The sequence below is a fragment of the Podarcis melisellensis genome, assembly GCF_964234715.1.
Source record: "Podarcis melisellensis genome assembly, chromosome: 16".
NCBI classification, from domain to species: Eukaryota; Metazoa; Chordata; class Lepidosauria; order Squamata; family Lacertidae; genus Podarcis; species Podarcis melisellensis.
Genome location: NC_138533.1, coordinates 13,516,689 through 13,542,538, shown reverse-complemented (window position 1 = coordinate 13,542,538; position 25,850 = coordinate 13,516,689). Strand labels below are relative to the sequence as shown.

General features: G+C 46.4%; 3 protein-coding genes across 7 annotated transcripts in view; 1 reads left to right on the top strand and 2 right to left on the bottom strand.

The window, feature by feature from the left end:
* IGSF9 (immunoglobulin superfamily member 9) overlaps positions 1-2,405 on the bottom strand; it is a 65,993-nt gene extending 63,588 nt beyond the window's left edge. Inside the window, exon 1 of the mRNA XM_081891305.1 lies at positions 1,787-2,405. The gene's annotated coding sequence lies outside the window, so the exon portion shown is untranslated. The remainder of the gene's footprint in view (positions 1-1,786) is intronic.
* Positions 2,406-5,186: 2,781 nt separating this feature from the next.
* Positions 5,187-25,822, bottom strand: DUSP23 (dual specificity phosphatase 23). 5 transcript variants are annotated; one of them, XM_081892031.1, is made up of 4 exons: positions 25,801-25,822; positions 8,744-8,806; positions 7,759-8,033; positions 5,187-5,642 (listed from the first exon to the last, which is right to left on the bottom strand). In XM_081892031.1, the coding sequence occupies exons 3-4, from the start codon at positions 8,026-8,028 to the stop codon at positions 5,457-5,459; spliced, it is 456 nt and encodes a 151-aa protein (XP_081748157.1). In that variant the 5' UTR covers positions 8,029-8,033; positions 8,744-8,806; positions 25,801-25,822; the 3' UTR covers positions 5,187-5,456. The 5 variants fall into 5 exon arrangements, with proteins under 5 accessions (XP_081748157.1, XP_081748154.1, XP_081748156.1 ...); XM_081892028.1 differs by lacking the exon at positions 25,801-25,822 and adding an exon at positions 14,758-14,880; XM_081892030.1 differs by lacking the exon at positions 25,801-25,822 and adding an exon at positions 14,815-14,839.
* LOC309358339 (serum amyloid P-component-like) lies at positions 17,853-21,667 on the top strand. The gene is made up of 2 exons (XM_081891272.1): positions 17,853-18,039; positions 20,848-21,667. Exons 1-2 carry the CDS (start codon positions 17,976-17,978, stop codon positions 21,468-21,470), a joined length of 687 nt encoding a protein of 228 aa, XP_081747398.1. The 5' UTR covers positions 17,853-17,975; the 3' UTR covers positions 21,471-21,667.
* Positions 25,823-25,850: the final 28 nt, after the last annotated feature.

Genomic DNA, 25,850 nt, shown 5'->3' with positions numbered 1-25,850 from the left:
TCATTTTAACCTTTTGCATTTTTGTAAACCGCTTAGAGCTCCTCTTACGATCCAGTGCTATATAGATTTTGTCCGTGCTTTAAAAAAAAAGAAAAGAAAAAAAGGTGATAGTACTCAATATGAAGTTGTTACAGTTAGTGTCACTTTCAACATTTTTGGGGAGTGGGGGGAAAGATGCCAGTACTGCGCACCCTTGAGTACCCCCAGAAAAACGCACTGGATTTTGTTAAATAAATAAAAATACATTTAAATAACAAGAAAATCAGACCAAGGCTGCAGTGTTTCTTTGCTATAGGTTCCCATTCAAATCAGTGGGTCTCAGTGTAAGCGCTGTGCTTTTATACCCTCAGGTTCATGACTGGACTGAGATCTAGGGGGCTTCTTGTTCCATAAAGGCAGTGACCCTGTTTCAAGGCCAGGCTCTGGGCAGTCAGTGTCCCTCCAACTTTTGGCAGTGGGCGGAAAAGCCTACGTCACGCAGCCTCTGCCAGGCACCCTCTTAGCTGTGAGCTTGCTGAGGACACGGCTAAAGGTAAGAGGAGTTTAAGAGTAAATAATATTGCAGCTAAGCTGCTTTCATGTATCTCCCACAACAGTCTCAATCAATCCCTTGCAGTTTGGCAGAAGAATCTCGTGGTTCGGAGGGGAGCCAGCCTCTTTTCCTCTCCCCACAGCGGCCCCATTTGCAATAAGTCTCATCTCTCTTTCTCTCTGGGTCCTTCTGTGTGTTGCTCTCAGAGCTGGCGTTTTTACAAGCCTGAACTGTCAAAATGGCAGGTAGCTGGTAATTAGCCTCTGAAAACATAGCAAATCAGATGGCCACCGTCTGCCGGGTTCTGACAGGCTCTCTGCCCATAAACCTGCTGGTTTTTTTGCCCTGGCTCTGCCCCCAAAATAGGGATGGGGAAGAAATTCAATCCAGTTCGCATTTAAAGGCACGTCCCGAAACAATAAGTGAACCGAAAAACAGCTGTCCTTCAAAATTTGCAATTCTCCAGATTTTGCGACTCAGTTCTCCAGGCAAGTAATGTATACAGAAATGCATATACAGGACTAGGGAAAGGTGTGCATGAATGCATATGCTAGTAAGAAAGAACATAAATGCATTACAGTATGGAGCTTATGTGTGTGCATGTAAATACAGTGGTACCTCTGGTTAAGTACTTAATTCGTTCCGGAGATCCATTCTTAACCTGAAACTGTTCTTAACCTGAGGTACCACTTTAGCTAATGGGGCCTCCTGTTGCTGCCGCGCCACCGGAGCACAATTTCTGTTCTCATCCTGAAGCAAAGTTCTTAACCTGAGGTAATATTTCTGGGTTAGCGGAGTCTGTAACCTGAAGTGTATGTAACCTGAAGCGTATGTAACCCGAGGTACCACTGTATATGGTTTGTTTGTGACAGGACTCCTGGCATCTCTTCTCTCTCTCTTTTTTGCTCCCCATGGCAGCCATTTTGTGCCGGCACCCACGGCAGTTTTAGCATTATACTATGACTACGGTATATCATAAGCTTAAATGTCTCCAGTAAACATTAACTTACTAGGTTGCCAAATAGACAAGTTGGTGCCAGTCCTTCTGCTGATTAGGGTTGCCAACTTACTAAAAAGAAAAATGTTTAAAAGTACAAGATGAATTTTAATCATGACACTGGAACCTCATTTTTTTTACCTTTAACTCTGCATGTAGATAAACACTGTATACATAAATAAACCATGTTTTTGTCAGATAAGTAGTCTGGGAGTGTGAAAACTTCCAAAAATGATTATGCGCCACCTACGGCCTACCTCATCCTCGTAGGTGGCTCTCATAACACATTAGGCTCCAATCCTGACACAAGCCCTGTTTCATCCTGTTTCATTTTGGTTCTGCCCCATAGTCATCAAGTTCTACTTCAATTCCACCTTCCTTCTGCCAAAATCTTTTCTGGCTCCCCCCCCCCCCCAGCCATCAAGCTCCACCCTCATCCCATACCTGCCCTGCTTCTCTCCCAAGTCTTCAGTTTCCATTCTGTCTCTGCCCTTGTCCTGTGAGTTTGCATTCGGGCTTTGCCCAGTATGGCTTCTAGGGCTCCAGTACGACCCAGGAACCGGTAATGTAGAAATCACGGTTGGCAACCCTACCTAGCACTCAAAAGGGGCCCCAGAGTTTTGCTCTGGTTCATATTTAAGCTCTATGCATGCAAAGATTCCCTTTCCTCTAAGTCGCTTAAATGCACAGCAACCCTGCAAGGGATCAGGCTGAGAGGTAATGATTTGCTTGTGGGGCATCAGGTGGGTTTAACAGCTGAACAGAACTTCACCTTAGCTCCCAAATCTGCAACTGTCGCCGTTATCTGTAGAGCGGGCAACCGTCTGGACCCCCAACAGTTATTTTTGTTGGCACAGAATTCACAAGGCCGTCTCCCGCTCTCACGGCTTCCGGAATCTGAACTCAGGTCTCAGAGTCACTTGCCTACTTTTGCAAAACTGGCCCCCAGAGCCTCAAGGCGAGGCAGGAGAGAAGGGAAAGGGAGGCAACGCAAAGCTTTCCAGTTCTGTGAAGGTTTCTTTAGTGGGCAAGAGTTACCTGTCTGTTTGCGTTAGCTCACTGAAAGCGAGAGGTGTACAGTGATGACAGCTGGTTGATCGCTTTGACAAGCCAGCGAGCCCAACGCCCAAGACCCTGGGGCAGCGCAGGTGGAGCAGCACTTTGGCCAAGCCACGCTGGGATACCATCTGTGGTTAGAGGAACCTGATTCCAGACTTGCTGCTATTCTCAGTTGCTGCTGAAACCATTTGTAAAGCCAGCCAGATCATTTGGAGAAACCCTCCCGAAAGTCCCACAGTTATCTTGTATTCATTTAGTTTCTTCTTTACTTGTTTAAGAAGTATTTTTTAAATTAAAAAACTAGCAGCCTCATGCCCAGCAAAACAAAACTATTGCAGTTCTGAAAGCAGTGGGTAGAATCAGGGCGGTTATGGAAGGCCCAGTCCGCCATGTTGATTCAAAATGGCGCCCAACTTTAGATAAAGCTTGTCAACTTTAGATAAACCTGCTCCTTCATCTCATGAGAATCTCCCTTGCGTCAAGAAGGTCCTCAAATGAATCCCTGGCATCTCTAGGTGGGGCTGGAGAATACTCCTGCCTGGTACCCTGGAGAGCCACTGCTGCCAGTCAGAGTAGGAAATGCTGAGCTATATGGACCACTGGTCTGCCTTAGTATAAGGCAGTTTCCTGTGTTCTTGAAAGCCCTGCAAATTGACTAGATATTTGAAACCAGTCAACCCCAGTTTTCCCAACCTCCCCTGAGACGCCTGTAGCTGGAAACTGTTCACTGAGTGGGCCTATGGAGGCAGAGGATCACCAAGCAACCAATATAATAGGCAGCTTAATAGGTTCAGGAATCATTTACAGGTAAAGGCTTAGGTTTTTTCAGTTAGCTCTGTGCATTTGTCGTCAAAGGCTGGAATACCAGAAGATGGGGGCAAGTATAATAATAATAATAATAATAATAATAATAATAATAATAATAATAATAATAATATGCTGCCCATCTGACTGGGTTGCCCCAGCCACTCTGGGCAGCTTCCAACCAATTAAAACATCAAACACAGTAAAAAAAAAAAAATCAAACCGCACTGAGGTTTTTAACAATAAAGCGGCATACAAATTTTATGAAGTATAAAAAAAAATGAAGTTAGTGAGCAACCTAATACAAACAGCCTGCACCCTTTTTGTTCTATTGCATTTTTTAAAAAGGACTGGACACTTTTAAGAGCAAAAAACTGAAATTTCATGAAAGAGGCAAGTTGGAATATAGGGGGGAGGGGGGGGCTAGACTCCACAAGCCTCAGAAACTCAGTCCCCATAGCTATCATTTTGGCCCTTCTATGTTCCTCTGCACCGTCTCCTTCTCTTTATGCTCTCAGATCCCTCCCTATTGCTATTTCTTCTTTCTCCTCCCATGGTTATTCTCAAGTTTGCCCGGTGCTATTTTTTTCAAGAAAAAGAGGTGGCAGAACTCACCATGAACTTGTCCCCTTATAATGGCAACGGTGGCCCATCTGAGAGCTGCCGGAACTGAGTTTCGGCTGAAAAAAAAGCCCTGAATTTGCTAATGCTCCCTGCATTAATGCTCCAGGCCCTTCTCTGTCACCACCCCTCTCTGGGAATAGAGCTGTGGGGCCAAGAGCCTCCAGACACACTTAGGCCTGCTCTGTCCTTCTGTGACGTAAGAGGAGCTCAGCCAATCAGTGCCAGAGGCTCCAGCTTCACAGCTTCATTGGGCATATTACGGCCTCAACTGTTTGTGTCCTGCTATCGTGCTGAGAACGAACATGAAGCGCTCAGGCGGCATGTCTTAAAATTCCCGCGGGATCACTTTCCCGTGCCCATGCGTTCTCTCTCTCCACCCCCCCCCCCCCCGCAATCCAAGTTAAAAGCCAGCCTGGTGCACCTCTTATAAAATACGGGAGCAGTTGCGTAACCATCTCAGAGGGAGTTCTACAAAGTCTTCTGCGAGAGAAGAGCTCCTTGCTTCACAGCGTGAGCTTTCTGGAATGGGATCTGAAATTTCAGCCCAGCCTTCCTCCCCCCCCAAGTCTCTGTAGGTTTAAAAGGACAGAAAACCTGAGAGAAAATGTTCTGGAAGAAAGCAGCAGCAGCAGGAAGAGGAGAAATGGCCCAGAGCTATTCCTCCCCACGGACTGCCTCCCCAAGTCATTGTGGCCATTGATAGCTGCCTTCTCTGTGAATTTGCCTAAAGGTAAAGGTAAAAGGGGGGCCCTTTATGGCGCTGTGAGAAGGAGTAAAAAGGTGTGCCTCGAACTCAGTTGTAAATTCCAGAGTTGGGCTGTTGTAAATTCCAGCGTGGGTTCGGCTGCAGGGGAGCCAGGTCAACAAGATAAGGAAGTAGAAAGAGTCTCTAAATAAGGTTAGGTTTAGAGAGTGTAGAATGGATGATGTATTAGTACCATGTCTTTGATGATTAGACAGATTGTAAGCCAAGCTTCGAATGAAGGGCGGCAGCAATAGGGATAAATACACTTGCCCGTCCATTGTTCGGGGCTCTTCGTACCACCCTGGGACGGGGAGCCCGCCTTTGCAAACGCGTTATAATAAAAGGGAAGTAATAGACCTTATCTCGGTGTCTCCTTGTCTCATTGTAAGTCCACGTAAGTAACTTCTCACAATTTTTGGCTGATGTCACTGAACTACAACTCCCATAAGCCTTGGCAAGCAGGGCCAACAGCCAGGGGTGATGGGAGTTGTAGTTCAGCAACTCTGGAGGGCCACAGACTGCCTACACCTGCTTCAAACAATAAAACCAACCAATCAACAAATCAACCTGCCTCTCCATTTGGCAGCCAGATAACTCTCCCCCAGCAACAGGGGTTACGGTAAAGTTAAAATCCCCCATGGAGTCAACTCAGCAGCCAACGAGTTCCTACTACCCATCCTCATCTCTTCCTCTGGCTATTTGATACGGTGGTGGAACTGGACAACGGCCTTCTCCTGGTCGTGGGTCTCGATGGAGCCTGGCCGCAGCTTGCGGATCTCGTGGATGGCGTCGACACCAGTGATCTTCTGGGTCTTGGCGAGGTAACAGGCCAACATGGTTCCAGTTCTGCCAAATCCCAGCATACAATGCACTGCCACAGCCTGGTGAAGAGAGGGAAAGCCGCAGCGTGAAAGGGCCCCTCCGGCCCGTGAGGAAATTAACATTTGTGAAATTAAAGAGCTCCTGGCATGTCTGCACTCTACTGTCGCATGCTACCCCGACCTCCGAGCGGTGCAAGATCCCAAGAGTTCCAGGCACTTACCCAAGGTTCGTGTTTCCTTCGGAATGAGGCACAGCGGAGACGGTGGTGTATTTATAATATAGGGTTTATTTACATGTATATACAACCTGAGCCTGCATTCACACCCCAAGAGGGCATTGTTTCCTTCATAGCCACAGCCTTGGATTCAAACAGAAATCAAGAATTGCTCTGCCTCTCTCTTGCTTCTAGATCACATCACTGTAGGTTCAACCCTCACCTCTCATCTTTCTAATTACCAGCCAATTGAGGGGCCCCACCCATCTGCCTTCTCACACAGATCCACTTCCTTTGTTCCCTTAATGGCCCATCACCTAGGCCAACTTGGGTCCCCAGCAGTTTACAATTCCCAGCACTTTTTCCCCTAGAAAAATAGGTGCCGGTAACTTACCATGAAGTTGTTACCGTAGTGGCACATTTTTTAACAACAACAAAAAGAGGTGCCGGTACTGTGTACCCTTAAGTATCCCTTGGGGAAAAAAGCACTGACAATTCCCATCATCCCTGACCATTGGTCCTGCTAGCTAGGGATGATGGGAGTTGTAGTCCAACAATAGCTGCGGACCCAAGTTTAAAAAACTCTGACCTAGGCTCCCACCTCACCAGGAAGCTAGCCTGGCTTGTATTTTAACACTTGCTGGATCCAGGGGTTAGAAGGCGCTCTACATACAGTCTACTTCTCCCCAACCTGCCCAAACTCATAACAATATATTTAAAGCACTATTATACCACTTTAAACAGGCATGGCTTCCCCCAATGCACTCTGGGAACTGTAGCTTGTTAAAACCTCTATTCCCCTCACAGAACCACCATTCCCAGAGTTTCCTGGGAATGGGGATTGATTGTTAAATCACTCTGGCAATTGTAGCTCTGTGAAGGGAATAGGAGTATCCTAATAACTCTCAGCATCCTTAAAAAAACTATGATTTCCAGGATGCTTAGCCATGATTGTTAAAGTGGTATAATAGTGCTTTAAACTTCAGGTATGGATGGGGTGTTGCAGATCAGTGCCATTAGTTTTAAGACCTCTCTCGCACCAGTGCAAGAAATCCGCTTGTTAAAAAAGGTGGGGTGTTGTGTGTTTTTTTGGCAATTAGGGAAGCATCAGGGAAATGCACTTGAACAGGAAGACATCAGAAGCCAGGTGGGGTTTCCATCAGGTGGGTCACTGTTGCTTACCAGGAGGGAGAGGTGAGGTGCTGGATTGGCTCTCCTGGTGCTGTTGCACCAGGCCGAACCTCTGCTACCTCCCCACCCCCCCACAGCGACCCACTTGCAGTGAAGCTACTGAACTGCTTCTTGAACCTACCTATTCCACACTTTCTGAAACAATGTGCAAATGGGAGAAAAAACAGCCACCCATCAAAATCCGTACCTCTCTGAATTTTACAAGGTAGTTTTCCAGTCAAGGAATGTGTACAAACACACAGACGCACAAACGAAAGTGTAAAAATGGCACATTACAGTACAGTGGTACCTCGGGTTACATATGCTTCAGGTTACATACGCTTCAGGTTACATACTCCTCTAACCCAGAAATATTACCTCAGGTTAAGAACTTTGCTTCAGGATGAGAACAGAAATTGTGCTCCAACGGTGCGGCAGCAGCAGGAGGCCCCATTAGCTAAAGTGGTGCTTCAGGTTAAGAACAGTTTCAGGTTAAGAACAGGCCTCCAGAATGAATTAAGTACTTAACCCGAGGTACCACTGTACACTAAAAATAACATACGCAAACACGTTGTATTTAACAAAATTGCTCATAAACTCACACAAAAATTTTCATGGGGATTGTTTTTTAAAATCGCAAACTGATGTGGAAATGTGGAGACTTAAGGTTGGAAAAGAATCTCAAGGAGATAAGAATCCGCCCGCTGCTCAAAGTCCAGTTCTCCACCCCAGCATAGACAACACTAGACTAGTTAGAGAAATCGCCTTGATACGGCCGTGTGACAACTGACCTCCCCCTTGGCGTTGGCATCGTCCACAATCTGCAGGAAGCGCTGGATTTGCTCAGGCGAAGGCGGGCAGAAGTCGGTGATACGGAGGCGGTGAAGCTGGATGCCGGGGCAGGTGTCGTGGTAGGGCGGGCTGCGCTCCGTGAGTGACACCAGATGTCGGATGCCATGCTCGTGCATGTACCGGTAGTGTGCGGGCAGGCGGGGCATGGCCAGCCCCGCCAGCTGGCCTGGCGCTACCCAGGAGAAATTGGGTGGCTTGTCGGACGCCATGGACCCTGTGAGCGAGAGGGAGGGAAAAACCAAAGCGGAGGTAGTTCACCGAAAGGCAACTCCCTTCTCCCTGCCGTGTTCTCAAAAGGCTGCTGGAGAATTGGGCGCGGTTCCCCAGCGCCACCCTCTGCGGAAAACTTTGCCTTGGTGCGGTTTGGCCGGAGCTGCCCTGAGTGCAGCCCCGGAGGATTCTGGGAACAGAGCTGCCACCGGCTATCCCTCAACGCAGCCAAAGGTATTGGGTTGGGATTAAGCGTTCTTAGAACCAAAGCTGGTGTGTGTGTGGAAATCCGCTGCCCGATTTGGAAAAGAAAACAAAACACAGGATGATCGCTGTGCTAACAGAAAAAGGGTGGGGAGCTGCCGGAGAGATCTCCGGCTGTTGTCTTTGCAGGTATTAAAAGCAAACAACGCAGGAAAGGGAACAAAAAGGTATTAAGCAAACATTCGCATAGAGAGGCAGCCTTTCTGTGTGTACCAGCTGCTGGAAGACACACAGAGGAAAGCGCTACTGTCTTCACATCCTCATTTTGGCAGGGCCACACTCCTGTCTGGGCAATTCTTCTGAGGGCCACATGTCAGCGATGACCGGGAACAGATGCAGAATTTCCACCAAGGTCACTGCCTACCTCTGTCTAATGGTAGGACCGGCCATGGGCAAATAGCTGGGATGATCCTGAACCAGTAATATTTGCTCGTTTTGCACCTCACTTACCTCATGGGTTATTGTTGTGAGGAGAAGCCCCTTTTGCAGAGGAGGCAAAAGAAAACTGGAGCACTGCAAGAGAAAGAAGTAAACACAAGAGATTTTTGTTTTAATTATGATCCTCTCGGCAGTGCTGACTAATTTACTCCAGCAACCTTTTGGAGAGGAAAAACAACAGGGTCTTGTGGCACTGTGGAGACCCTGAGCTCTTCCTGCTGACCTGTTTATTGAGCATTCATCCAGATTTGCTGGTAGAAAGCTTGTGTGGAGGTTATACAATGTCCACGCTTTACTGAGCACTGGCCCTGAGGTGTTCACAGGGAGGACAGACACCGTTTTGTCAATTGAAAGTTAACTCAAGATTTTTGGTGCCTTCCACCATCACTTTCTTTACTTTCCTTATTTTAAAAAATAAGTTGATATGTTGCACCAGAGGAGCTTTAATTGCACCATCTTAAAGTTCTCAAATATGTGTGAATCCTTCCTGGGGAATACCGGAGGTGTCCTAACATAAAGACTAACTGGCATAAGATTATATGGAGCAAAGTAGTAGAGCAATTCATGATGGATAAAGCTCTCAATAGCTATTAGCCATCAGGACTTGGTTCTCCCCACACTTGTCAACTAAGCTACCAGAAAGAGAGAATATTCACATCAGTTGTTCCACCTGCTTTTGCCTCTAGCCCCGCTGGCCATTGGCATGTGGCCCCCAGAAGGTTGCTAAGAAGGAAATGTGGCCCTCAAGCCCCAAAAGCACCTCCACCCCTGCATAAAGGGTCAAAACAGCACTGTAGATTCTGTAGGTCGTATGAGTAATAAAAATGGCCAGAGTCTCTAAACCTTCTCAGGGAAGTCATCTTGTTCTTGTCAAAGGACAAGAAAGGAGATTATTATTATTTTTAATCAATTAATTATGGTTTATAGAGAAAAAGAAAACGTAATATATTTCCCCCTTTAAAAAACCAAACCAAGACTTTTATCTAGATACAATAAAAAACAAAGGAGGGGGGAGAGAGAGAGAAAGAAAGAGAGAGAGAGAGAGAGAGAGAGAGAGAGAGAGAGAGAGAGAGAGAGAGAGAAAGAAGAGAGGGTAGAAAAGAGGTTAAAAGAGAATGATAGAAAGTAAGATTCAGAAAGTAAATGACTTCCGAGTCTTCATTTGCCCGCTATGTCAATGTTTAATGCTGTATTGTGTTTTTAATATTCGGTTGGAAGCTGCCCAGAGTGGCTGGGGAAACCCAGCCAGATGGGCGGGGTATAAATAATAAATTATTATTGTTTAAATAATATTTGTTGTTGTTGTTGTTGTTGTTGTTGTTGTTGTTATTATTATTACTATTAAAAAACAATATTCACTTAGTCCAATCAAATATAACAAGAAAGGAGATTGTGACCAAAAGTTAGGAAGACCTTTCTGAGTGGGAGAGCAGTTGAGACTCCCTCAGAAGGTGGACTCTCCTTCCATGGAGAGCAGAGATTGGTTTGGCCACCTGTCAGGGATTCTTGAGCTGAGATTCTTGCATTTTTTGGGGGGAGGGGGTTGGACTAGATGCCCCTTGCGCCCTTCCCAACTCTACAATTCTAGGATTCACCAAGGAGCTCCTGACAAGCTTCCAAGGCCCGTCAAGCACAGAGGCATGATGGGAATCTCTGGCGGCGGCCCACCCTTGGCGCTTAAGAGCGATGACTCAGCGCCTCTTCCCACAGATAACAAAAGCAGGGGGGATTATCTCCTCTGAGGTCACCGGAGTCAATGAGAAAACCTGCAGGGAGGCTCTCTGGGTGGGATCATGTAATCTCTCTGCCGGCGGAACTACCCAGACCTGAAGCTTTGCAAAGCAGAAGCCAATGGCTCAGGGTGCCGCCATCTTTGTTGGCCCTCAGCCCAAGCAGATATTCCCCGGGTGGCCTTCCAGGGGAAGGGGCCTTCGCAGACCCTCCAAATGTCCCTATTTTCCAGGGACAGTCCTGGATTTGCAGAAGCCGTCCCGGTTTCTCATTTGATGCCAGAATGTCCTGCTTTTCCTTAGAAACATTCCTATTTTCATCAAAGAAATGTTGGAGGGTGTGGAGTTATGCAACCCCATAGCCCAGGAGATACGTAACTATACAACCTTTAGCAGACATCTGAAGGCAGCCCTGCATAGGGAAGTTTTTTTTAATGTTTTATGTTTTGTTCTGTCTTTATATATGCTGGAGGCTGCTCAGAGTGGCTGGGGCAACCCACTCAGATGGGTTGAGTATAAAATAATAATAATAATAATAATAATAATAATAATAATAATAATAATAATAGAAAAGGACGTCCCTAGTTTCCCCGGAGAAATGTTGGCAGAAAATCTGCTTCAATCTGCTCAGTGGCAGAAAATCTGCTTCAATCCCTTGTGGCATCCGTTTCGGAGCTGTGCAGGGTCTGGTGGGGACTGCGCTAAGGAAGAAATAAGGATAAATATATTTAGGGCTGCAGATGTACAGGTTCACTGAGTTCAGTGGGGCTTACTCTCAGGTAAGCATGCCTAAGTTCGCAGATGCAGTTTATAATGCCCTCCAAAATGCAACCTTTGGTGTTACAGCGGCCTCTTGTGGCCATCATTGCTCTGTACAGGAGAAGCCAAAATCTCACTTGTGAGCTTCTCAACTAGGCATCTGGTTGACCATTGTGAGGACAGGATCTGGCCCAATCGCCTTCTAAATCTGGCCCACAGACAGTCCGGGAATCAGTGTGTTTTTAGATGAGTAGAATGTGTGCTTTTATTTAAAAGGCATCTCTGGGTTATTTGTGGGGCATAGGAATTCGTTCATATTCCCCCCCCCCCAAAATATAGTCTGGCCCCCCACAAGGTCTGAGGGACAGTGGACTGGCCCCCTGCTGAAAATGTTTGTTGACCCCTGGACTAGACAGTCTCCCACTGGCTTGATCCAACAGCACTACACTTCTCTCTGCCCCCACCTCCTGCAGCCAAGGAAAGATAAATTTCCCTAGTAGTTACAGGGTGAGTGGTGAAGGTGAGTTTAGGTGCTCACCCAGCCAATTTGAGCATATTACAGTTTGAGCATATTACACCGATCCTGGCCTGACTGCCAATTAGTTTCCGGGCCCAATGCAGAGTGCTGGTTGTGACCTATAAAGCCTTAAACAGCTCAGGACTGCAATACCTCAAGGACTGCCTTTCTCCATATGAACCAACCCAGACTCTGCAATCATCCTCTGAGGCCCTTCTTCCTGTGCCCCACTTGCAGGAGGTCCGGAGGGTGGCAACACAAGAACGGGCCCATTTCTGCAGTGGCTCCCCATTTGTGGGATGCTCTCCTGAGGGAGGCTCGCCTGGCACCTTCATTATACACCTTTAGGTGCCAGGCAAAAACGTTCCACTTTAAGCAGGCCTTTGGATTATTAACATCCTATGCTCTTTTAAATGTGCTTTTGAGATGTATTCGTTTGTTTTGTTCTTTTTCTTGTTCATATTATCTTTTTTGTGAATTTCACCTTGTACTCTTATTCTGTAAACCACCCTGAGGTCTATGGAAGAAGGGTGGTATATAGATTCAATCAATAAATAACAATAATAACAACAACCTGAGCCCCAGGAAATCTGCCTCCTCCCCTCTACCCATCAACACTACATATCTGAGGATCTTTGGCTCTCTCCAAGCCAGCTTCCAAGTAGTGCATTTCCAACATTGTTATTATTATTTATTAAATTTGTATGCTGTCCTTCTCCCATAGATCTAAGGGCAGTTCACAACATGAAACTGCAATATAAACAACACAAATTACATAATAAAAAACCGGAAAAAATCCAAACCATCGCACCCAAGCATAGGCCTTCTATATATGTCTGTCCATCCTTTGGGAAATCACATACCATCCAAGCAAAATATTAAGAGGTGGGCTTCTTCCAATGAAGTACAAATGGAAAATAGTAATTATTATTTGTATCATATTTTCTGGCATCCCTCTATGGGACAGTCATCCCCAAACCTCTTTCCGAAAGCATTTTATAGGATACACACACATATATATAATTTTATGTAAGGCAGCTTACACCATGGAAAGAATACGTAAGTACAACATAACAAAAGTAGTCACAAACTCCCTGTGGAATCCCCACCCCCTCAGATGTCAAGGAGATACAAGAACTATACAACTTTTAGAAGACATCTGAAGGTAGCCCTGTATCTGGAAGTTTTTAATGTTTGATGCTTTTATTATGTTTTATATATACTGTAAGCTGCCCAGAGTGGTTGGGGAAACACAGCCAGATGAGCGGGGTATAAGTAATGAAATTATCATCATCATCACCATCATCAACAATAAGTAAAACATCAAGAAGTATACAACCAAACTGAAAAACTTCAACATAAATAATGAGCTCTAAAATAAAGATACGAAAAAATACTAACAGCAACAACCACTCCACCTGCAACAAAAACAATAGCTCAGGCCAAGGCTCTGTTCAGCAGCCTCAACTTTTGTAGTTGGGAGTCCGTCAGGCCCTCCCAGGCCAGGTGGAAAAGGCTCACAAGGCAGGGAGAAGGTATTCCAGGACTCACAGCCAAGATGGATAAGATTCTCTCTTTTGTCTAATTTCCCCCTCTTTGAAAGCCTTCAGAAGCTAGCAGTAGATAGGGGTAGGCAGCCTGTTTAAATCTCGGGGGCCACACTCCATTCTGGGAAACCTGTTGGGGGCCACATGCCAGAAATATGTGTATCCCGAGGATAAAGCGGGCAGAACATTACCGGTGTGTCTGTTTCCACACGCATCTCTCTCCACCCTCCAGCCAGGCAAAAGCACTGAAGGGGCAGCGGGGGGGAGAGGGGGGAAGGACAGAGCAGGGCCAGTAAGGGGTGTGGTTCTGGAGGATGGGGAAAGTCCTGAGGGCCAGGCAGAGAGGCCTGGAGGGCCACATTTGCCTCTGGACCTGAGGTTCCCCATCCCAGGGCTTGCCCCTTTGACAGAGTGCATGAGAGGCAAACATTGTTCCTTCCTGCTGATCTTAATCTTGTATTTTTATATTGCTGTAAGCCAGAATCATAAAACTGTAGAGTTGGAAGGGAGTGGGATGGTTTCTTGGTTTGCTTTTGTTCTAGTCTGCATTCTCACTTTCTTATTTTTTATGTTGTGAACTGCCCTGTAATCTTCAGATGACAGGTGGTATACAAATTTAATAAAGGAAGAAAATATGTAAAACCTTGTTTGTCAACAAGCTTAGGATCTTAGGACTAGTCCACCATCCTACAGTGCAGGAATCACAGCTGGGATCTTTGGGGAAGGGCAGGTAAGATATCCAAATGCTCCTCCAAACAATACAGTTTTCTCATCACTCTTTTTAAATGTAGAGAAAACACTTTGAGTGCAGATTTAAAACCACGTACTTCATATACAAGCTGCCTGCTTGTCAGTCCTCGCCCCCCCCTTTGCTGGACAGCCTAAAAATAACCCTTGGCAAAGAAATCTTGTCCCAGGACGACATTGAGGCTGCCCTCAAACGCCTCTCCCCCCCCCCCCATATAGTCCTATAGTGAGTCAAATCATTGGTCCATCTCGTTCAGTATTGTCGACACTGACTGGCAGCAGCTCCCAGGGATTTCAAGCGGGGACATTCTCAGCGAGACCGCAAGATGCCAAGCAGTGAACCTGGGACCTTCTACATGCCAAGCAGGTGTTCTAGCACACAGCCGGTCCCACCAGTATCCTGTAAAGTCTTCAACTGGTGGGTCGCAGGAGAAACACTCTCACCCTGCAAATAGATGGGGGAAATTTAAGAAGTAGGTCTCCAAATGCATGTTTGGGTTAAAAGTGGGTCCTGGGTCTGTAAAGATTGGGTGGCTACCAGCTTTGGGACATCTACAAGGCTCGGCATCCGTGCATGTGGATGGGCAGCGCGCCCTGGAATCAAGACCCCCTGATCTGCTGCCGCTTCCCCCCTTTTTCTGACATTGTTTTGGGTACCCGATTTCCCGCGCAGTACCTGAAACGACTAAACGACTAAACAACAACAACAACAACAACAACAACAACCTGAAACGAAAAGCAGGGTTGCAAAACAGGAGAAAGGAGCCGGCTTGGAAGTCATACCGATGCCAAGGGGCGCACTTCCTGCCCGCACAGTGCAAGCGGAAAGGGAACCTCTGCAAATGCCCGCCCTTTGGAGAGCAGAAGAATGCAAGGGAGCCTCTCCAAATTCCCAACTTTTGCGGCAAGAATCAAGCCGGGCAGGAGGAGCTGTTCAGGGTGGGACTCCCAATCCGCGTCGGGAGGTCTCCACTCTTGCTTCCTGTGGACCCACATGGTGATCGCAGTGGGTCAGGATTAAAAATCCCTGGGAGCCGGAGAGTGCGCCCCGCCTGCTTTTACGCACGTGTTTGTTATGGTGCGCCCTGTTTGCCACTTACCTCTGCGAGTTTTGCTGCATCGCCGAACACCCACCCGCCCGCGTGTTTTTTCTTCCTGAAAAGTTGTTGAGTCGCTGTGCGGAGCTGATTCCACGTAGCTGGCCCGTGGGGAGGAAAAGGGGAGGCGGACGATCTGGTGCCCCGGGGATCCCTCAAGGGAGATCTGCTGCCCCCCCCCCAGTGGCGAAGACCACCATCCTCTGGCCCCTCGGGGTGCTCAGTCTCTCGGGGGTCCCTGCGCAGACAAGTAGGGGGCGGCCGTGGGGGGACGAAGTGGCTCTGTCTGGCAGCCCATAGCTCAGGGGCAGAGCCCCTGCTTGGCCTGCAGAAAGCCCCGCGCTCTGGACTACGCAGAATTAGACAAGCTAACAGGAAGGATCCGAGACCCGTGGGACCAGAGGTTTACCGAAGACTGGACTAAATTTACTGAGTATCTGAAAAGTATTTGTGATGATCAGATTACGTTTGTAGGACTACAAGAAGTTCTGTGAGGAGTAATTTAAGAAATATTGTAAAAATGGAAAGGGAGAAATGATTTCTTAGAAAATGTAAAGGCAATATTAAGTTAAGAATTGCAGGAGAAATAATCAAGACAGAAGGCTATCAGAGATGCTGAAGGAAGTCCAAACAAGGACATATGTATAATAATTTGTGTGGTATGTCTTTAAAATTTTTGTATGCTAAAAATTAATAAAAAATATTATATATATAAAAAAAGAATGTCCCGGGCTCAGTCCTCATAGTCGTCCAAGCAGGGTGGGGGAATAGTGGCTCAGTCAATAAATTGGTTCATACTGGGACTTGCTGGGACCAGAGAGGAGCTCACAGCTCTGCCGAGCCAAGGGGAGGGTTTCCTTCATCTGTCGTCTGAACCTGGTCTCCGATGGCAGGAACCTTGGGCGTAGCCAAGGGGGGGGGAGGCAGGGAGTCAGCTCCCCCACCAGCAAGTAAATCAATAAAAATACTTAACTAACTGAGGTTCTGTCTCCCCTAACATGAAGCCCCCCCAAAAAAAATCCTGGCTATGCCCACATGGGGAACGGCCGCTTTATCTCACACAGCAGAACATCTGCTTTGCATGCAGAAGGTCCCAGGTGGGAAAGACCCCCTTCCTGCAATCCTGAACCTGCTGCTGCCAATCAGTGTAGACAACACTAGGAGCAAATGTGGGGTATATCCAAGCAGGTTTGGAGGGGCGGGGAAGCTGCGGGACAAACTGAAGTGAGAAAGAGTCCTTAATGTAATGATGTATGTATTTTTGTATTTTTAAATTTCTATACCGCTTTATATTTTTAATAAAAAACTCCAAGTGGTTTACAGCATATTAAATCAATAAAACATTAGCTGGGCGATCTTCCTCCGGCCTCATGAGGAGCCTCTTCAGTAGGGCTGGTGAGTGTGGGCCCTGCCCCTAGGCCAGGTGGAAAGAGCCTTGCAGGGAGCGGCCCTCACATAATAATGAATGCATATAAAATAGGCAGGATCAGAATGCCTAAGAGATGGTTGGGTCACGGAACCTATCTGCCATTAAGCGGGGAGCTCTTTAGCCCCTCCCCCTGTCTGTGTGCCCTTCTGGGGTCAGTGGGGGGCACATGCCCCTGGGGGTCAAAGTCAGTGGCAGGTGTGGGCTGAGCAAAGAATGACTTGCTGGATACAAGCAAATAGGTATTCTGTAGTTGAGATCAGATGTTTAGATGTTGTTGGACTCCCATCTTCCAACATCGCTTAAGGAAGGGGGCATGAGAGGCTCCTCAGAACATATCCTCCCTCTCCACAAGTGTCTTGAAAGTGTTTGTAGAACCATGAGTTAGGAAGAAACCAAATAGTCGCAGGCAAAAGGTCAGTTTTTTTAATTAAACATTTGGTGCCTAAAAATGCAAGATCTGCAGATTTATTGATTATTTATTTATTACATTTACCATATATACCACCTTTATTTTCCAAGGATCTCAAGGTGGTGTACATGGTTCTCCCCATTTCATCCACACAACAACCCTGTGAGGTAGGTTAGGCAAAGATAATGGTGACTGCCCAAGGTTAGTGGCTGAGTGAGTACTTTATATCCCAACAATGCTTGTTGTTGTTGTTGTTTAGTCGTGTCCGACTCTTTGTGATCCCATGGACCAGAGCACGCCAGGCACTCCTGTCTTCCACTGCCTCCTGCAGTTTGGTCAAACTCATGTTAGTAGCTTACTCTAAGCTTACGCTAAGCTAAATTGCAAGATGAGACTAAAAGGGGAGAAAAAGAGATAAAGCGAAGTCTCTTGTCATCCTCCGGCCAAGGAGATCTCCACCTCTAAGACAAAAGGACCACACACAGAATTTAAAGGAAGTCCGCAACAGAGATCTGATGCGAAAAAGCTCTCTTTAGGTGAGGTGTTCAGGTGTAAATGAATTTCCTAAGCTGGAAAAAGGCTTTTGGATCTCGGAAAACAAACTAAGAAGCAAACCCTGAAGTCCACCGGGGAAGTTTCCTTGCCCCTGAGCTATGGCCCTTCCTGTCCCACAAAACCTGGCTAAGAAAACTGTCCAAAAAGGCTCTTGGAATCCACAGATTGTGAGGTATGGTTTTGAGCTGGAAGGAGTTCAAAAGAGAAACCAGTGCTAGTTGAGGTAGTTTTGAAAGTGGGGGGAGGGGAACAGTTTTGTCAATACATTGGGGAAATCCCTAGGAATTAAGCAACAGGAAACTCAGCCTACCCAGGTCAGTTCAGATATAAATGCCGAGAAAGTTTGCAAAATTTCACAATAGCAGATTGACTTTGCTGAGAACAGAAGTTCCCAACAGAAATCAAAAGCAGATTCTGGGGCCGCTTTGACCAGTTTGTTCTGCGTCCAGCCAGAATGGAGATCCTTCACCCCTCTCTTGTCATCCTGGTCTGCCTTTTAGGGTCTCTGGCACAGGAAGGTGAGTGCCGTGTTGAGCTGTACAGTTGAAATGCCTGTAGCTCTGGACCAGAGCTAAACAGCTGGATCGTCTGCTGTGGAACCACCAGGGCAGGACTTGGGGGGAAATCCTGGAGGGCTCCAATCGGTTCTGCAGCGATAGAACTGCTAGTGCATTGGAGGGACAGATAGGGCTCTGGAACCTGGGAAGGGAGCCCATGTAGGACAAGGAAAACGCTGATTCTAAACCTCTACTGCCTTGTGGGGTATCTTTGGGAGAAGAAAAGGGATATCCTCTTTCAAGGCTTTTAATGTTGAATAGATTATTGTATTTTAATATTTTGTTGGAAGCCAGCCAGAGTGACTGGGGAAACCCAGCCAGATGGGTGGCGTATTAATAATAATAATAATAATAATAATAATAATAATAATAATATCCAGAGTGGAGTCCCTTCGGTGGTTGGATGGCACCTTGTATGCCTTCTTCTAGCCACTCCTGCTGGTGAGGCTGAGAGGGGGGTCTTGTCTTCTGGGCAGCCCAGGACCTCCATACACACTGCCTAGGCTTGCCCCCCTCACTTCGGTGCAGCTAACGCCGCAGTTTGACTTCCCCCACCGGAGGCACACTCCATTGTCTCTCAAGAGCAGGGGTCGGCAACCTACGGCCCATGAGCCACAAGCAGCCCATGGCGGTCGTTTAACTGGCCCACGGACCCCCGCCACCTGCTCGGTCAGTTCCCGTGCACTGCACTAAACTGGTGCGGCATGGAGCAGAGCAGGGACCAGCTTCTGTGATGCTGGCCGGCTTCCCGTTGGCTGTAGGAAGCTCCTGCAGCCAATGGGAAGCTGTGCCAAAAATAGCGTTTGTGCATGTTTGCGTGTGTGCGCAGTCCAGCCCACTGCGGCGTCTGCGGGATTGTGAACCAGCCTAAGCCACAAAAACTTTGCCGACCTCTGCTTGAGACAGATGGACGCCAACAGCATTTGCAAACCTAAGCGGGGTCCGTATTGGTTTCAAATTGGATGGGGGGTGTTGAGATTCCTGACCCTCGGAGTCCATTCCAACTCTCCAGTTCTGTGATCCTATGAATGAGCAGGAGTGGTCCAGGATGCAGCAGGGCTGATGGTTGAACACATTTGAAGGAAGTGGAATAACACACATTGCCATCTAAAGAACTGCCCCTGACCATAAATCTAGAGTGAAAGGGTTTTTTTTTAAAGAGAGGAGACCATGAGGCCACCGAGTCAAGACTCGAAAATAGCCACTGTGCCGCTGTTTGTGACTCAGAGGCACTTGGAGGAAGGAGAAGATTTGGATGGGGAAGAGCTGGGGTTTCCTGGTGTGGTGAAAACAAGCACAGCTGTGAGATTCCTGTCTTGAATAGGCTGCGGGTTATGAACTTGGATTGCCTTTGTTCAAAGAACAGGAGTGTCCGTTGACTCATTGCTAAGAACAATGCGAAGTGCTGGTGCTCATTTTTAAGTAGTAATGAAACAAAGATTTAGTAAAGAAAAACAATAAAATAAAATCCAGTAAAGGAAAATTTAAAAATAGTAGAGATTGGTTCTTCAGAGCAAATGAAGGTCTTGCACCTTGCACACATGTTCTTGTTCCTCTGGGCAAATTACTTGAGATTTTTTTCAAACCCTTACTGTCTGCTGTGGTTCAAATATTAAACTATGCATTCTTGTGTTTGTTTACTTGTTTGTTTGTTGTTGTTGCACCTCAGGTTCTGCTTGTGTGCTTCCCTTAGATACCTAGTTGGCCAATGTGAGGACAAGATACTTGAGGGCCCACTGGCCCGAAATAGCATCTTATGTGCTCATGCCATTTAATCCTGCTGCTATTTTTTTTAAAAAAATTGTCATTAAATTTATTGTATTTTAATGATTTTCTTCTGACTTTTGCCCATGGATCAGGCTTCCTCAACCACGGCCCTCCAGATGCTTTGAGACTACAATTCCCATCATCGCTGACCACTGGTTCTGCTAGCTAAGGATCATGGGAGTTGTAGGCCAAAAACATCTGGAGGGCCGAGGTTGAGGAAGCCCGCCATGGATTATCTTAACAATGGCATATTGGTGGTTTATGAACGAAGTGATTCATTAACAATACCAGCACAAAACAACTTTTGCATGTAATTCTGCCAGAGTCACAGTCCAGCTGTTGGCTATGACTGTTGATTTTCTGAGCTCATAATTAAAAACGGTGGCGATCCCACGCAGCCCAGTGTTCAGCCCAGTGTGAGACCTGTCTTCTACAGAGGGCATGATTTTCTATCCCCTTGTTGATAAAGGTGGAGAAGCAGGGCCGACCAATGTATTTTGCCACCTGAGGCAAGCTGGAAAATGGTGCTCTCTGCCATGTCTCACTCCTACAGAGGGTTTAATGTCACATGCACCCTCACCAAAACTGCTTCTAAGCTGCAGGGCAGGGCATGAGACAGGGTCAGTTCAATACATTTTGCTGCCTGATGCAAAGGACAAGATGGCGCCCTTCCCCAAGGTTCGTACACAAGCCAACTGGACTTAATCTTACTCCAATACTGGTGAAAAATACTGGCGGAAAAGTGGGACATTCCCAGATCAAATCAGAAACTGGGGTGGCTTCTGTAAATCCAGGACTGTTCTTGGAAAATAGGGACACTGAGAGGGTCTGTAACAACAACAACAACAACAACAACAACAACAACAGGTCTCTAGGGTTGGACCAAAAGTCAGTGGGCTACAGGATATTAAAGCAATCTCTCAGACAATGTTCAAGTAACACCTGCATGTAGTTATAGGTGTGAGGAAAAAACCCCTTACTCTCTTCTTTTCCTGCCTCCAGACCTTCAAACGAAGGTATTCATATTCCCAGCGAGTTCAAACACAGCTGCTGTGGTTTTGAATGCCTCGTTCCAGGATCCTTTGACTAGCGTCACCGTCTGCCTGAGAAGCTACACATTGCTGAACCGCGCCTACGGCCTCTTCTCTTATGCCACACGGAAAAGCGACAATGAGCTCCTGATCTTCAAGCCCAAACCCAACCAATACAACTTTTATGTGGGTGGCACAACGGTGACCTTCAGCGTTCCAGAAAGAATGACCTCTGGACCTCAGTGGGAGCACATCTGTATGAGCTGGGAGTCTGCCACGGGGTTGGTGGAGTTCTGGTTGGACGGGCAGCCTCTCCCCCGAGTGGGCATGAAGAAGGGTTACTCTATAGGCACAGGGGGATCCCTTCTCCTGGGGCAAGATCAGGATTCCTTGGGGGGTGGCTTTGATATCAACCAGTCCTTTCTAGGAGAGCTCACGGATGTGTACATGTGGGACCGGGTGCTGACCCCAGATGAGGTGCTTCTCATCCGCAATGGCGGCACCCTTTCCGAATATATTTTGAACTGGAGATCCCTGAGCTATCAAATTAAGGGGTATGTCGTAGTTAAGCCTTCCCTGAAGACCATCTACTGAACTAGGGAGCTGCCTTAAATGAAGCCCTTGCCTAAAAAGAAATGGAGTTGTCTTAAAATTATGCAGATTTTCTTCAGGGTGTTTCAGTGGTGACGGTGTTGATCTCAACGCTTTCAGCCTGTGAACAAGTTCCGGGAAATCATACATGCAACTTCTCGTATACCATTGCTCTTCTAATAAAAAAAGATTGCATTTTATTTCCTTTTCCTTTTTTTAAAAAATGTTTGTATTGCTGAGAAGAGAATGAGACAGATGTCCAAACAGATGTGGGAATGCTGTGGATACTAGGAGAGGGTATATTGATTTAATAGTATCCTTCCTCACTCATGCTTGTGAGTCAGCAGCAGCAGAGTGCATTTCCCAATATATATCAGGAATCTAGTTGGTAGATTCATTTGAATCCCTTTCCTTAAGCAATCCAATCTGGCTTTGTCCAGATTGGGTTTTGTTCCTGGGAAGTCCCCTTTATCCCTCCTAAAGAGAATAAAGACACAATAGCCTTCTTCATAAGAAGTTTACTTGCATTCAGTTCACAGCTGGATTCCTGAAGTCAGGCTTTAGCTTAGAGTTACAGAAAAGAATGTGGGTTCATTCCACATGAGGATTTGAGGTGTGAGAGCCAGCGGACAGCAAAATACAACAGTATCAGCAGAAGAACAGCAAAAGAGAAAGAATGACCAGCCCTTTTATGGGGTCTCCCAGGGGCACGCCCATCTACCTGGTCACACGCAGGGGGAAGAAGCTCCAGACCAGGGGTGACAGGAAGTCCTCCTGGCTGGAGTAACATCCCCCTGCGTGTCCACTCTGGGCAAACAGGAAGTGTTGTACTTGATTGCTTATGTTACATCCCACACCAGAATGGTCCAGGCAGGTTTTGGGAGGAAAGTCTTTGTTTTGCTTCTTCCAAAATTTGGAGATGGGGAAGTAGAGTTGTGTGCAAAATGGCCTCTTGGCACCCTCCATCCTGTTTTGGAAGCAGATCACTTTGGGGTTGTTTTTTGGGGGGGGGGATTTCACAAAATTTCTCCAAGGGTAGGAGAAATTCTCAGGGGTGGCCTGACCTGCACCATTAGCAGCGGTAGTAGCGCAGCTACCTTCTGGACTGGAGAAAGGGAATAAAATATCGGTAACTGTTTCCACAGATGCATAAAATTGCTTTTACCCCGGTGGGGATATTTAGTAATTTATAGATCTGTATCAAATGGGAACTTCACAGCCAGAACATTTTGACAGTAAGAGCAGTTTAACAATGAAAACAATTAAGTAGAGCAGTGGTGGGGAACTTTTCTGGCTCCTCCCAGGCCAACATTGACAGTAGGTTAGTTTTTCTGTACACACTCACAAGCCATTCGATCTTGCATCCAAGCAAGTAAAAGACATCACCACACTTCAAGGACTCATTCTGGCCAAGCAAAGACACTCAAGGGGGGGGGGTGCAGAGCGTATTGCAGATATTAATATTGCGCAGCTTGAAGCAGTAGGATAAATAAAAACTCTTGGAATAAAAATGGTCCAGACCCATCAATATAATTCGAAAGCTTTACTCGAACTGTCTTCAAACAGACTTAAAACAATAAAGAGACATCCAAGTGGTTGCATAATTTAAATGCTTGTCCAAGCATAGGTTCAGCTACTTTAAAACATAATGCAACTCCAAACAGACCAGAAATCAACAGTCTTCCTCTCCACACAAACTCCATTAAAGTCTGGAGCTGTTTTCTCCCCAGGCGAGACCTGATTAGTACATATCTCTACTTGGGTGGTTTTTGGACCCACACAAAGTTGTGATTTGCAACCCTCCCGTATATGTCTCTCATTGCCAGAGAATGGAAAGGGATGGGGATTCAGCCCTTTGCAACAGACCACCAACCCTCAGAGTGCTTCACTCCCGATCCAAAATATTCCGCGTCTCGTGCTAAGCCTACAGGTGACCTTTTTTTTGAAGTAGCAAAGTAGACAATGCACAGTGTGATAAGTCAAGCTCCCTGCTCAGGTGGTGGCCACTGGGGGAATTTCCAGACATCCAGCAGTTTTTCAGAGGGCTTTAAACAGAAGAAACACATCTTTGTTTCAGGTAACAGGCACCCTTTGTTTCCAATAAGGGACGTTGTTTTGGCCAAGGAGAGCTCTGACAGCGTGGAATCTTGTTCAGACCTCATGTTTCCCCATCGCCAAATCATGGCTCTGAGATCAGGAGAGGACTTGAACTCCCTCCTCTCTGCTTTTGTCCTTTAATGTAAGGTTACCAGATTTTTTTTAATGAATCCGGGGACACTTTTCAACTTCAATGGATTTTGTATGGGGACTGATTTGTAAATCCGGGGACTGTTCCCGGGAAACAGGGACGTCTGGTAACCTTACATGGAGTTTTGTTTTCAACACAACTGGAGACCAAACAACCTACAACTGATAATTTAGTCTAGGAATGGTGGAAGAAATTTGATTTCATTCACCTTTAAAGGCAAAAACAATGTATGCAGCGCTTTCCAAAGCAATACGTAAACTGAAACACAGTTTCTGAATTTTGCAGTGCCATTCTACGGCCAAGTAATGTGTACAAGAATGCACACTCCTTGGATAGGAGTGGGCATAAACATGTGCATATTAGTAAATAACATACAAAAATGCATTATATTTGAAAAAAATGCTGTGCAGAACATTGTATGTTACCCAAAATCTTATATAAATGATGGGAAATGGAAAGGGACAGATTTGCCCCTCCCCAACACCTCCATACTGATAAACAAGAGGCATCATTATAGATCACGGATATATTCTAGTCAGGTGGGAGACCAGGATAAGCATGGTGAGAAGATTAAAATAATTCACACAAAAAGTATCAAATGAAGCAGAAGTCACCAGATATCTCTGTTTCTCAAAGAATGGCGTATTTTTGCAATGAAATTTCCCCTAACATAACACATTCCTGTATTTATTTATTTTTAACTAATAAATGCATTTACATGCAGACTTTACCCTAGAGCAGGTGTGGGGAAACTTTGGCCTTTCGCTTGATTCTGAACTACAATTTCCATTATCCTTAGCAAATATGGCCAATGGCTAGGCATGATGGGAGCCGTAGTTCAGCAACATCTGGAGGGCCAAAGTCCCCCCCCCCACCTTAGTACATTAGTACATGCCACACAGGACGTGGCAGGATAACTGCATTGCAAAATTCAGAGTACAAATTTCGAAGGATGTCTGGGTTTGGGTTCACATATAGTTTAGGAAAGCGGAAATTAATTTAGTTTGTCTTTCAATGTGAACTGAATTGGATTTCTGTCCCTTTGCTAAGTTGGAGGGTGAATGTAGGGAGCCTCCCACAGTCTTGGAGGCTTCCTGCACATTTCAGGTTTTCCAGAGAGGCAAAGCCACCTGGTTTGCTCAGAAGGAAGGTGTTAAACCAAGCAAAGGTCTGGTGAAGACTAAGAAACTTGCCTGGGGAAAATCCAAGGGCCAGATAGAGATTCCTGGGGGCCACATCTTGGGCCTGAGACTTCCCACCCCTGCCCTAGGATCCAAAGGGCAGAACATCAACATAAAAGCACAGAAGTAAATGCCAGAGGTGCTCTTGTGGATTAAAGGTAAAGGTAAAGGGTCCTCTGTGTTGGGAGACATTCTGCACAGAAACATGTTTGTACCTTTAAGAACAGTTTTTGTGAGCTCTGGGCTAATTGGTTGCAGCTGGCTATGGTTACAAAAGGAGAAAAGCTGCAGTTTGAACCTTGCCTGCAGGAAAAACACCCACAAGCGTTTCTGTTGATTGTTTTGAAATAAAGTCTTTATTTAATTTGGTTTTACACCAGTCTCATGGTGTCACAGTCTTCTGTCATCTGCCACCAGTGGAAAATCCCCCTCTAACACCCTGACCATTAGGTCCAGTCGTGACCGACTCTGGGGTTGCAGCGCTCATCTTGCTTTATTGGCCAAGGGAGCCGGTGTACAGCTTCCAGGTCATGTGGCCAGCATGACTAAGCCGCTTCTGGTGAACCAGAGCAGCACACGGAAACGCCGTTTACCTTCCCGCCAGAGTGGTACCTATTTATCTACTTGCACTTTGATGTGCTTTCGAACTGCTAGGTTGGCAGGAGCAGGGACCGAGCAACGGGAGCTCACCCCATCGCGGGGATTCGACCCGTCAACCTTCTGATCGGCAAGTCCTAGGCTCTGTGGATTAAGGGGGCAGTAATCTTGATTGTTCTGTAAGATTATCCCTATGATAGGAAATACACTTTAATAAACTTGCCTCTAATCTTTTCAGCAGCCTTGGCAGGCATAAAAAGCCACCTGAGAAGCAACATTTACCAGAATGGGATAATAGGCAACCTACCTTCTGGACATGTGCTTCTTAAGAACAGGTGCCAGGTAGAAGATGGAGCC